The following is a 13,361-nucleotide window of genomic DNA, read 5'->3' as shown; positions in this document are numbered from 1 at the left end:
GCTGATTGTTTTGTTCTGCCACCATGAACCACCTTGCTACCACTTTACCCAACATCTCCTTTCAGTAGCCTCACAGATCTGTACTGGTTCCTGCCATCATCAGTCTCCTCAGCTACGTACTCCATTTACAGATTTAAAGCCCACCTGGGTCAGGCTGCCCTGAGCACACCTGATGCACCAACACTGCAGTTGAACGAACCTTGACCTGGTGATCACATATGGTATGTTTCCCACCTACAACCATAACAACCCACACAGGTTTGCCATCTCTTGGTACTTCTGTCAAGCTGACCCTCGGCAACCAAGATCTGGGCAAGTAGTGCTTTTTTCCTACTCCTTCCTCTGCTTCCCTATGATTAAAGGTGTCAAGTAGATGAGGTGGCAGGAATTTGGAGGGGCTTGATGCCATTTCTAGACCACTGGTTGTTGCTGGTTCTGTGGCCAGGTTAGGTCAGCCCAAAGATCTCGAATCTAAACAATGCTGAAGTGTATAAACCGAAAGACTGCTGTACCACCTAAGGCTGCCATCCATCAGGCACTGCTTCTTCTCTAACAGCCTTGATGGATAGAGACCTAGGCAGATCTTCAACGGTACTCAGGGGTTCCTTAAGATTTTTGGTGGGAAGTAGGTATGCAAATGCTTTCACATACATGGGGCTCGGTGCATCAGATCAAGCCATTGGGGTCTCTGGCCCTTATGCCTTCCTTCCCAGCTCCACCTGCCTCAGGTTGCTAAAAACGTCCAGAACTCTGGCTGAAAGCTATTTCCAAAGAGGAAGAAGCTGGGGGTAAGGGGGTGGGGGTGTCTACCTAAAAATCGAGGTGGATGAAAGCAGAAATCAATGCGAGAAGACCGACTGGTACTTATTTACATTTCTGATGGAAAGCTCTCCGAGTCACGCCCATTATGACTTCTCAAACCTAATACACACTGTCTTCTGTGCCAGAGTAATCCTCCTGCTAAAAAAAAAGCATTCCATACTGTGCTGCGAGCCAGGGCGAGACATTTGTCTCTGGTCCCTTTCGGGACTCGCGCTGCTGTCCTTCACGTGGCAGCAGGAAGAGCTGGTTCTTCTGTCACTGTATTCTCTGAAGCAGTCAACGCGATGGCCTCTCAGAACCGGCAGACATTGTTCCAAAGACTCGATTTGCTTTGTTTTTGGCATTTCCACAGTCATCCTTAACATACAATTAATTATTTTTTTAAATTTAAAATTATTATTTTGTATTTTGCTGGTCACTTCCATATTGCTTCATTCAAAATCCAGAAAACAGTTCAAATAAAATCAGAGCTTAAGTGCAAGCTAACTTTCCAGTGAATCGCTATGTGCATTTTTCTCCAGTCCAGTGTCTGTCTTCCAGTTTAAAGGAACCCTCCTCCCCACCACTGCCCCACAGAACACCCGCAGACTTCACAACCCATATCAAACTCTCCGGTTCTCCATCTTGTCCGCAGTGCTGCTTGACAGCATCTCCAACTCCCTTCATGATCATGGTAAAGAAAAGAAAGAAAAGAGGGAGGAATTTGAGTTTGTGAATCCAGAGTCAGCAGGTATAAAACAGGAAAGCAAAGCTTTTTGCATATAAATCTCGGTTTCTTGGCCTGTCTTTTAGCTTCAAAAAGAATGTGGTGGATGTGTAGTTTTGTTGCTCTCTTCTCAAAGGGGTTTTTGCCTTTGAAGGGTTTGTCATGTTGGCCGTATACAAAAATGGTTGTGTCGCATACCAGTGCTGAGCCGGAGTCTCCGCGGTTGGGAATGGCATTGGAAAAAGGGTTTAGCCGTGTACCGGAGTCACATCATCATTTCTTGGAAAGCCACGATGAAGATCTGAGAGGTTATGAAAAGCCGGGTTTAGCGTTTTCCATTGCTGGGATAGAAAGCGATAGAGAAAGAAATTGGATTCTCAATCTCAATTACTACGCTATCACACACTATAGAAAAATTGTCTGTTTTTTTTTTCCCCCTAATGGGAGCTGCATTGAGATTTCCAGGAATGCTGCACAGACCCTCATCAGTTCCTGCTGAAAGAAAGAGCCTCTCTGTGGCTTCCTTACCACATCCGTCGGGGTCGAATCACTGAGAACTAGCTTGACAGCAGACAACGCTGCCACTGGCCTTTACGGCTGCTGCCTGGCTCCTCTGACCGTCCCACCCTCCGGATCTGTGGGAAGTGAGGAACGCCAGGTTGTATGTGCCTTCTTTCTGTCTCCTTCCTTCCTTCCTGGCTCCAAACCCAATCTGCAAATGACTCCGAGACATTTTTCACTTGGAAATATCAGAAATTAATGAACTGGCAAGAAGAAGCAGCTCAAGGGAGAAAGAGAGGGAGGGAAGGGAGCGGGAAGGAGGAAAGAAGAGCAAGAGAAAAAGAGTGAGGCAGCTAGAAGGGGTTGCCTTTCCACTTCCGTAGAACCACGGTCACTACACCACTGTATTTCGGTGTCTGTAGGGCGGCGGGGGCAGCACAGTGCCAGGCTTCAGGGAGAACTCAGAGAGGTATTCAGGATTCTCTGCCACAATGGGCCGGATCCGTCCGTTCTGTTTGTAAAAGTATTTTGTGCTGTACTCTTGCAGGTAGTCCGGGTGCTGGAGGGTGCTCCGTGGGGGCAGGCTATGATTCCAGTAGTCTGGGTTGTCAAAAGCCTTCTTGGCTTTCTCTGGTAAATTGTTCTTCAGGTACTCGGCGTTTTCCAAGGTGTTCGCAAAAGTGTTGAGGTACAATGGCTCGTTCACATACTCATCCTCTGCTTTGGGCTGGCCATTTGGAGCGTTATGATACTCTGGGTTGTCCACAGCTTGGAGATCTCCATTCTTCCGTCGGGAAACAAATGGGTTCTCTTCCACTGGGTTTAGGTAATCTAAAGAAAGATTAAAAAACAAATCAGCAAAGAGAGGGAAGGATCCATCCATCCATCCATCCATCCATCCTGTGTGCATTACCACCAGGCTGTACCAGAAGCTGTACTCAGACTTGTGCATCCTTCCACCACAGCCATTCATGCTAACAAAGCTGGAACGGAAACCTCAGCTCTCACTGAGCCGCAGCCTGGGTGCCTTCCTCTCAGAACATGACCTACAGAGCCAAACATCTCAAGCGACTTCTGCCTCCGCCGCTGACTCTCTCAGCAACCTTGGACATATCAGTCATACCCTCTGCTCCGCAGTCTTTCCATCCAGAAAGCTCTATGGAAATCTTAGTAAAGCCTCTCTGCACAAAAACCATCCCCAAGGGCTAACTTCTAAGACAGCTTCATTTCTAACAGAACAATTTGCCTGATTAAAAACCTTCTATCCCTGAAGGACAAAGGTCATTATGAAAAACATGATTCAAATGAGCCCTGGAAAGAATATAAGAGAATGAGGTGCAAAGCAGGACTTGGGTCAGGTTACACTTGCTTCGAAGCACTTGGTGTGGATCAACACCACAAAAACTCATCCCTGAATTGCAGAAAGGATTTTAGGCCTATGGAGCTTGTGTGGAAATCTAGATGGGGGGTGGGAAGGGAAGAGAAGCACAGAGAGTCTGGCTGTCCTAGGTTAAAAACAAGCATGTGCTCAGTAAGCTCCCTCCCATGGTGACACACGGGTGACTGAGCCACAGAGCAATGGATTCATTGGGTGACAAGTCCGGTCTCGCTCTGTGTATAATGAGGTCCTGCTGCAAAGCAAGCAGCCCATCCGCCAGGGCAGGGAGGAGGATGCTGGCACTGCAAGCGGGCTGCAAAGGAGATGGCTTGGGGTGGGCTGGGGATGAAAGGAACTGCAGGTGGGGCCCCTGCAGCAAGATGTCTTTTCTGTTCAAGGCTGTAAAGGATCAGATGAAACCCACTCCCAGTATTAATTCTGCCTTTCTCACAGCCTAGGGGTTCCCTATAGATCCAAGCCAGTGCTGTTAGAGAGGGATGCCCACTCGACCTGCCAGTACTGCACAGGGATGCTAACGCAAGACCTCCATCTCAGGTAGCACAGCTCTGGCCATAGGCTATGGAAACACTTCCAAAGAGTCCTGCCCACGAGGTGACAGGTGCCACAGAGTGCCTGCAGTCCTCACCTCTGGTTCTATCCAGGAAGGGACCAAAACCGTCAAATACAAAAGTTCAAAACTTAGTGAGTACCTCTGACCACACCATAGCTAAACTCTGCTAACTCAGAGAGGTGGCGCAGGCACATGTGCCTGCACCAAGAACATGGTGGAAGCATGGCTTTTTAAAGCAATGACAACTAAGCTTTGAGTCCCCCAGCTGACAGAGCCTGCAGCTTCCTGGCCAGGCTGTGACATTCCTGTGCCTGTGCCAGGGAGACTTCTGAGCTGATAGGACCGCATCCCAAAGGGCTCAGGTAGCACCTGTGAAGCATTTCAGCTCCTGCAGAACTCCTGGAATGAACTGGTACGTGAAGATATGTGTAGACTCATGCTGACGCAAACTCACTGCATCAAATCTCTTCTTGCAAGGGCTGCTGCTGAGAAGGGGGGCCACAAGCACACTCCCACAGCTGCTACTGCTGTGGGTGAAGCCCCAGTACTCCCTCCACTTCCGCTGTGTAATACAAAGGGAAAGTGGCTTCCAAATTCGAAAGCAAACCCAGTAGTTACTCAGCATGTACATTAACTAAATTAATTAATTTCTTTAAAGCTAATGCAGAGGTTGGAAAGCAAATTAATAACGACACATTCCCTTAGATCTAAGTGACTGCTGTCACTATTAAAAAAAGAAGAAACGAGCGATGGCAAACTGGGAAGTGTAGCACTCTGAGCTGGCACAGATCTCTGCAAGCTTCACTTTGCAGTGATGGTCTCTCTGAGGCACAGCTTGTTATTTCAATCCCAAACTTCTCTTGGGTATGAAATGCCAGCTGTGTGTATCAGTTCCGTGATATGTTCAACATGACATTTACCAAGCACAGTGCCACAAAGATAAAGAAGATTGATAAACAAAGTGAAGTGGAGACTATGGCTGGCCAAAGACAGATCCTCTTCTTGGAAGTAACTGGAGATTTGTGCTTGGATGAGGAGGAGGTTTGGGGTTTGTTTCTTTTCACTCTCTTGTTATTTCTCAGAAAGAAAAGATAAAGGGGGAATTACCAAACTTGACATTCTGGCACATCTGAGTTTTTCTAAGTTGCAAATTAAGCAAAGCAAAATGAATCCCAAAGGAAAGAAATATTAGTTTCAACCTTGTTGGGTTATTCAATGAAGCCGTTTTTGGTGAAAAGCTGCTGATGAGAAAGTGAGAGTGCAGTCAGACTGGAGCAGGAGCTGCCCCAGAAAGACAGTTTTTTACCTGTTTTAGCTTTGTCTCGCATTGGCGTCATGTACCCATCCTCATCCAGCTCTCCCCGGACGACCCGCTCAGGTATGAAGACTGTGGGATCGGCGCTGTACCTCTGGGTGCTGCTGTCCTCTTTTGACAGGGTTGCCACTTGTTTCCGTAGCGTGCCATTACAGCAAGTGTCTTCAAAGATCTCTGCTGTGGCCCCTTGAGCAACTGGGGCTTCTGGTATTATGCAGCCGGGAGCTCTGTATGGCATCGGCACCTCTGCAGCGTAGCCACCATCTCTGTACACAAACTGGTTCTGTTGAGAAAGGAAAAGGCAATGTGAGAAAGGAGGGTCCCAAGGGAGAGGAGACTCGGGGCGAGTCATTTCTGCGGTTCCTGTGTCTTTCCTGCCACGCTTGCTCAGTGATGAGTTTCACCGGTCGGGTGAAGCCTTGCCCATCCTGTGGACTACTTCCCTTCCAGCACTGCAGGATTGGTGGTAGCACTGGCTCTGTCATGGGCCAGCAAAACATCCGTCTGAATGTCAGTGCTGAGCTGGCTTCCCCTCCCAGGGAGGCAGTGAGGGGAGCGGGGAAGCAAGCTGGCTGTCAGGGTTGGAAATGGGGCTAGAGATGGGGCAGGAAAATTCGTCTCTTACCTAGACACGCAGATGTTGGATATACACAGCTGGAAGAGGCAAACACAGTATCTCCTCCCCCAGTACTTGGGCAATCATAGAATGGTCTGGGTTGGAAGGGACCCCAAGGATCATACAGTTCCAACCCCCCTGCCACAGGCAGGGCCACCAATCTCCAGGCCTGGATGTACACAAGGTTGTACAGGGCTCCAACCAACCTGGCCTTGAACACCTCCAGAGATGGGGCATCCACCCTTGCTCTGGGCAGGTCTTCCAGCCCCTCACCACTCTTTCTGTAAAGAGCTTCCCCTTAATATCTAATCTAACCCTTCCCTCCTTTAGCTTCAGTCCATGCCCCTTGTCCTGCCATTGTCTGCCCTTCAACAAGTTGATTCCCCTCCTGTTTCTCTGCACCCTTCAGGGATGGGAAAGCTGCAATGAGGTCCTCCCACAGCCTTCTCTTCTCCAGGCTGAACAAGCCCAGCTCCCTCAGCCTCTCCTCACAGGGGACATGCTCCAGCCCTCTAATCATCATTGTGGTCTCCTCTCAACCCTCTCCAGCAGTTCTACATCTTTCTTGTATTGGGGCCCCCAGAAATCTCCCAATTGCTGAACAAATCCCCTAAACCCCATGTTAGGGAAACTTTGTTTTGCAAAGGACTCTAGGGATGGAGGATGTTACCATCTCCAACACTCTTTATTCATGGGGGGCATACTTTTAGGGTATCCTCCAGCGACAATCGCAAGTCACCCAAACACTGTGTGATTCCACCAGGTAGTGCATTCCAGGCTGGTGAACTGCGTTCATATTGGTACCTCAACTCAACAGTTCAACTCAACCTACCATTTTACTTGTCGGCAAAGGCGTGCATGGAAATTTCGACATCATGACCTACAAACAGGAAGGAGAAACGGACAGATTCATCCAGGCCTGCTACCTAAATGCTTTTTCAGAAAAAAAGTTGGCAGCTGGCAGAATTTTGGGTGTGGGTCTGCAGAGCTTGCACACAGATCCAGGCCTAGTGCTGAGATCCTGACATGTAGATTCCTTATACACACTTCATTCACATTTATGTAGCCAAAAAGGAGTCCGAAACAGAAAATATGGAGTGAAGGAAGGAGGAGAACCTAAAGGATGAAGGTTGAATGTAAAATACTTACTCCTGACATAGGGGTGTAGGCAGGAGGAGGGCTGTGTCCAATTTCACTCTAATAGGGAAAAAAAATGGAATGATGGATACATAACAAGAGGTCACACAAATGAAACAAGTTACATGAGCTGTGAGCTAATGGGGAGAAACATGCATGTTAGTTAGATTTCCTGACTGAATCCAAAATTAAAAGAATTCAGTCGCAGCAAATGTCTCACCGACATCAACTAGCTGCATGCCTCTCCCATCTTAGGGAGGGCTACTGAGCCTCTCTGGCCAGGTAAGGGCAAGTGCCATGTTGCACCTGCTGTCGGCAGTCTCATGTCTAAGTTGTGGAAAGGCAGGTTGTACAGACAGAATGACAGACAGTGCTCTCATCTTCAAAGAAAATGCAGGGCAGGAGAATTGCAGAAAGCATCTAGCTCCAAGCCAAGGCTTCCTTTCTCAGGGACAAAGTGGGAGAGAAATAACCAGGAGGGGCAGGAGGGCACAAGACCGTCACTAGACTGTCACAGCTAGCCTAAGTATCTATCACAGGAAAAGCAGTCTCTGGGCTTTGATAAACCCAGATAGCACATCAGCTGCTGGACTTTGAGTCTCCAATGTGCCATGGTCCTGCTCTCAACACGTACCACCCTTCCAGTGTTACCTCCGTATCACAGGCTAAGGGCTTTTACTGAGAAGTCCGGATGTTGTACGTCAAAGTAGCCATAGAGAGATCTTAATTTTGATAGTGGTTTCTGGAACCATCTCACACTACCCTGCAGACCCTGAACTGCCATAACGTCACCAGCACAGCAGCTGCATTTATACTTGCTACTATTGCTAAAAAACCAGGGAGTTTTTCAGGAGATGCTGATTTTTGGAGGAAAATAAAAATAAACCAAGAACTTTTTGGGTTTTATGTGTTTTCCTACTGCCAAAATGTTTTTTTGAGACTTCAAGCTCAGTTCTTCATAATTACTTTGCTTCCTGATTTTGTTTCAAAACCTTTATTGTGATTCCCTTATCTCACAGTTGAGGGAAAGAAAAAGTCAGGTCTTGAAAAAAATTGAGATAAATAATAAATAATAAAAAACCCCACTCTGCTGCCTTCAGAAAGAGGTCCAACTGCTCCTGCGAAAATTCTGCTTTAGAAGATACCTCACTCGTAAAAATGTTTTCAAACCATATCCATACCAAGAAACATGCCAAAGGAAAAGAAAAGCTGACATACAGCCTCACATAACATAGGCTGGATAGACTAATGACATTTCCCTTAATTAACTTCTTGCTCTGGATGGAGATGATAGTCACTGTCAAGTATTCTACTTTATAACGGCATGTTCTGGGCTTAAGCAAAATAGCTTAATCAGCAATAAAACTTAAAACAAAGGTAAACTACTTAAAACCAAGATGTCTGCCTGGAGACCTGAAGACCTCTTCCTGGTGATCAAAGGTACGTCCCTTTTCCTCTATTTGAAGTATCCCACAGCCATTCTGTCACTCAGATGTAATACCTCATGTTTGAGGTGCCAACGTGGTGATGAGGCATAGAGAGAGATACACTTTTCTCCATCCCCATGACAATTCACCCATATTTTGCCAAATTATGACCTTAAAAGGGCTCCAGGTTGCCAACTACAAAACTGCAGGGAAACCTTTGCTAGCTGAATTTCTCTCTGCACCATCCATTGGCAAGGCTTGAGCAGGACTCTTTCCGTAATCGTTCGTCCGTAGGGAAACTAGGTGCTGGAAAGAAACAGAGAAAAGCATCTCATGGCCTCAGTGACCCCCTACCAGTGCCATGGCGAGGAGGAGATGGCAGTCTGAGTGGGTGGCAAAGGATCTGAGCAAGAAAAGCAGTGCTGGACAAGCTAGCAGCAGGGAATGGCCAGGAGCCAGGGAATGGTGGCTTGCAAAGCAACAGGGGGCAATGATAAGTGGGAGAGACTGTGAGGTTGTCCTGGTTCTGACCAGGCCAGAGTTAACCTCCCCAAGCAGCCAGCACAGGTGAGCTGAGTCAACCTGGGCTGCTTCCACACCCCCTGATACCACTTCCCCATGAAATCAGCTGGTTGGGAAGGGCATGGGTTTGTTACCTCCAGAACAGTCTGAGTGTGGTGGGGGTGTCAGATCACTTGGTTGGTCGGTCAGTTCTTGCCATTGGGCAGCACTCTGCAATCATCAGGTCGGTAAGGTGCTCTGTGTTAGCACTGGGTGTAACTGGCCATTATTGTTCTACATTCACCTTGATTTTTGTCAGTAAACTGTCCTTATCCCAACCCATGAGGGCTCTTTCTGCATCTCCTGTGGGAATGAGCAAGTGGCATGTGGTGCTCAGCCACTGTCCGGGGCTGTACCACCACAATCCTTTTCGGTGCCCAATGTGGTGCTTGAGGAATTTAAAGGACACTAATTGGATGAGGGAATGGGCAGAACAGACTGAACATAGCTGGGTAGTGGAATAATTGTAGAGAATTTCTGTTGGGATGGGGATTTTAAGGATGATGCTCATATATGTGATTCACAGAGGTGAGGGGTGGAATGTTGCAGTTTTGTGTAGCTGGGTGTTGGTAGAGAAGGGGGGTGGGGCTGCAGAGATGGCTGCTGCAAGGAGCAGCCAGAAGCTCTCTGCAGGCCCCAGAGAGTAAACATCAGCTGATTCAAGGCCAGAGTTGCTGCTGACCAAGGCTGACCAATCAGTGATGGTCACAGCACCTCTGTGAACATATAGGAGAAAAAAAAAAAAATCAGGCAGCTGCATTTTGTCACCAGAGAAGGGAGTGAGAAGATGTAAGGAGCTGTGCAGACACCAAGGTCAGGGAAGAAGAAGGCTGGATAAGAATGAGGCGATCCAGGTGCCAGAGAGACAGATTCTCCTGCAGCCTGTGGAGAACACCATGATGAAGGAGGCTGTCCCCCTGCAGCCCATGGATGATGATGGGGAGCAGAGACCATCTACAGCCTGTGAAGAGATTGACCCATGCTGCAGCAGGTTTGCTGTGACACTTGTGACTCTGTGGGGTGCCAGGCTGGAGCAGTCTGGGCCGGAAGGTCAGCATCCCATGGATGGGAGCCACAAGGAGGCAACTGGGGGGGGGGGTGACGCCCTGATAGAAAGGACTCATGCAGGAGAAGTTTGTAGAGGACTGTCTCCTGTGCATGGGACCCCACGGTGCCACAGGGGAGGGGGTATGTGTATGGAATGACCTAACGGTGACATGGAGAAACAGGAGGTGCAAGGGCAACAGTCTGATAGCACCGAAATATCAGCTTCTCTAGAGGCTGGAGCTGAACTTGAATCTCCGCTGTTGTCAGCAAATAGCTTGGGAATCAAATGGCCAAATGCAGGCCTGGTTTGGCTGGTGCTAAGGGAGCCAAACAGCAGCCAGTCCACCCATATACAAGTGACAGAGCTCTCCCCTGTGCAGCCAGCGGCAGCTCCGAGGGCTCTGTGCACAAGTAGGGATGAGACACCACTGCAGTCCAGGCAACCGTGATGATTTCATGAAGCTTTCACCAAAAAGCTCATTATGTCTGAAAAGCAGAGCTTAAACTTAAGCCCTAGGCCTGGGAGCAACTTTGGCCTCGCTCACCTAGCTGTGGCTACCGACAGCGAGGGAGGAGCGAGGACGATGTCAACTGCAAAGAAAGTGCCATCTAAGGCAGTACAGAAAGAGATGGCAGAGGGTGCATTCATGCTCAGAGCAACAACAGCCAAGAATGGTTCTTTATTCCCTGCTCATGAACCTAAGTCAGCAGTTGCCTGGCTGAGATGATCATGCTCAGGAGAGAAGATAACAGAAGAGAGAACAGAAGGCGCTTTAACAGAGATCACTTTTTTGAAGGGACAGACATCAATACGCCTGGGTACAGACTGCGGCAAGCTTGTAACTTGGCAGTCTTCTCGAAGAGGCTTGTTGGGGACTATTGGGAAGGTTCCTTCAAACAGTGAAAACCAGAGAAGCTCTGATTGCAAGAGTCAAATCCCCTCTGACGGCTTTTGCTTTACTTTTTTACCACAGATTCAATGTCAACCTGTAATAACACATGGGCAAGGACAGGTTACAACCCAGGAGGTGTTAGACAAATGGATAGACAATGTCCCCTGAGCCTGCCAGATGCTACTTTGAAGTCCTGCTGCTGGCTGTAGGCTGATGCACTGCAGAAGGCATAATCTGCCTTCTCCTTACCCTCTAGGCTTGTATCTACTTTAATTCAGTGAAGCCTTCTGTGTACTCCGAAAAGATGGAGAAGGAAAGACCGAAAGACAGATAAGTACAAAGCTTTGGTCTATGGAGGGTGCTGAGGATTTGGGCAAACTGGTGATTATAGATAGGTGCAAGAGAAGAAATACAAGTGGTGACTAAAGAGTCGGCTCTGAATGTGAGGAATCCGAAGCTCTGTTGGGAATCCTCTACCTCCTTGTAAAGTTCCCCACCCTCATTTACCACTAATTGCAGGCTGCCAGACTTCAAAGAGGGGGTAGTTTCATTTGGTTTCTGAAGCTGCTACAGCCCCCCTGACTGCATGAGTGCAAAGAGCTGTAGGGATCCTGTGTTAGTATTAAATGCAGGGGAGTGGAGATGGCTGCTGCCCCAACGAGAAGCATGCATCAGCTTTTCACAGACACTAACCTAGCGACTGTAACCACTCCTTTTCTACATGGTACTACACTGTACTATACTGCACACCTTTAAGTTAAATATTTTTATTTTGAGAGGCACTCCCATGAATTTCAACCTACAGGTCATTGATTCTTGACAAGTTTGGGAAGAGCTGTCTTCAACTACTTGGAGTTCACAGCCCACAGCAATCTCTTCAGGGTAATTTAGAAAGACAAATCTGTTGTTCCCCTGCCAGTACATGTTTAGATGATTAGAAATGTAAAACACCACTGCTGTAGGATGGCCACACAAACTATCCGTGGGCATGCTTTGCTCCACCCTCATCACAAAAGGCTAAACCCATGGGCCTATCTTTAGATATCCTTGGCTCTGCCTCTAACATTTAAATACATACTACACAACTCTAAGCATAATAACAGGCCCTCTTTGCATAGTTCTGTCCAAGGTGTCGGGAGACGTCTTAATGCATTTATTCCTATTTTTGCTGACAAGACCCTTCCCTGCCAATTAAGGTCACAGTAATGGTATTTTCTTCATGCCTCCCCTTCAGCTCTGTACTAAACATAGCTGTCTTGCAACACCCTTAAATGCCTAACCTTAAAGCTTGGCTCTTCTCCAAACCGTATGCACCCTTTTTTAAGTCTTTACTGGTTTTTCCCCAGGAGTTTAATGCCCTGTGGCCACAGTTCCCAAACAAGGAGGCAAACAGCTGTGGTGCCACTTAGTGGGGCTGAAAATGTGATATAATTGTTTAAGTGTCTTTAAATTGCCTGCTAATTGTAGCGTGATGTCATAACTTTGTAGACTTCAAAGATAAGCACTAAAAGCCCCAGCCAACTTTTATTGGGCAGGACATGAACCACACTGTGAGCAGAAAATACATTTGGACCTTACCAAGTAAACCTTCAATACCTTGGTTTGTATGTGTTACCCAATTTACTTTGTTGATTATTTTTTTCTGGTTGCCTCTGCATCTTAAATACTATCTTGAAAAAAAAGACCCAATGGTCCTTTACTGAGATCTTGGCTTTTGGATTTCTGATCCTGAAATTCTGATCTCTAGCTTCTTGACATGGACAGAGACTTCAGAGCCTGGCTGTTCAAAGACCTCACTACAGAAACCTACTTGAAAAGTCTCAATTTGCATACTAAAACCCCCTCAAATCAATAATCACTCCCTTTTGTTAGTGTATTATGCTTTATATCCATCAGTACATCCATTAGCTCTGGAGTGCATACAGCTATCGACAATCTAAGCATCCTCCAGAAAGAGCCCAGCCTTTTTACTGCCCTAGACAGAACTGCCTGAGATTTCGTTCTTTGTACCCCATGATTGAATTTTAGACACAAACATGACATCAGGGAGAAAAGATTAAAAACAAGCAAACATCTCCTAAAGCTGTTTTAGAGGCCCTTCTGTATCAAATACCAGTGTTTATCTCCTATCATAACTGCTAATGCCTATGTAACGTGAGGCCTAGTAAAAGAGAGGCAAATAGTGCTTTGGTGAAGATTGCCTTGCCTTGTTGCTTTCTATCAATTAATTGTATTTTCCAATTCCTTGCTTCTAAAACCTCCCAGAGGAAAGTATCTCCTCCTTGATAGTGGGGACATAATATTTCCTGGCTGCATGTTAAACCGTAATGAAATCAAGGCCTTCTTGGGTCTGGCTGCTCATATTTATGTGGCTGTGTGAATACACC

At 47.2% G+C, this 13,361-nt stretch overlaps 1 protein-coding gene across 1 annotated transcript in view; it reads right to left on the bottom strand.

Annotated features, from left to right (window-relative positions):
* Positions 1-2,423: 2,423 nt before the first annotated feature.
* The window catches only part of ERBB4 (erb-b2 receptor tyrosine kinase 4), a gene marked incomplete at both ends in the record, with an annotated part of 629,788 nt that continues 618,850 nt past the window's right edge, over positions 2,424-13,361 (bottom strand). Inside the window, 2 exons of the mRNA XM_084264301.1 lie at positions 2,424-2,860; positions 5,285-5,576. Of these exons, the coding sequence (XP_084120427.1) occupies positions 2,424-2,860; positions 5,285-5,576 (729 nt within the window). The remainder of the gene's footprint in view (positions 2,861-5,284; positions 5,577-13,361) is intronic.

This window comes from Gallinula chloropus (assembly GCF_964237585.1).
Source record: "Gallinula chloropus genome assembly, chromosome: 5".
Classification (NCBI taxonomy): domain Eukaryota; kingdom Metazoa; phylum Chordata; class Aves; order Gruiformes; family Rallidae; genus Gallinula; species Gallinula chloropus.
Note: the sequence above shows the minus strand (reverse complement) of the source record. Positions and strands in the feature narration are given on the sequence as shown.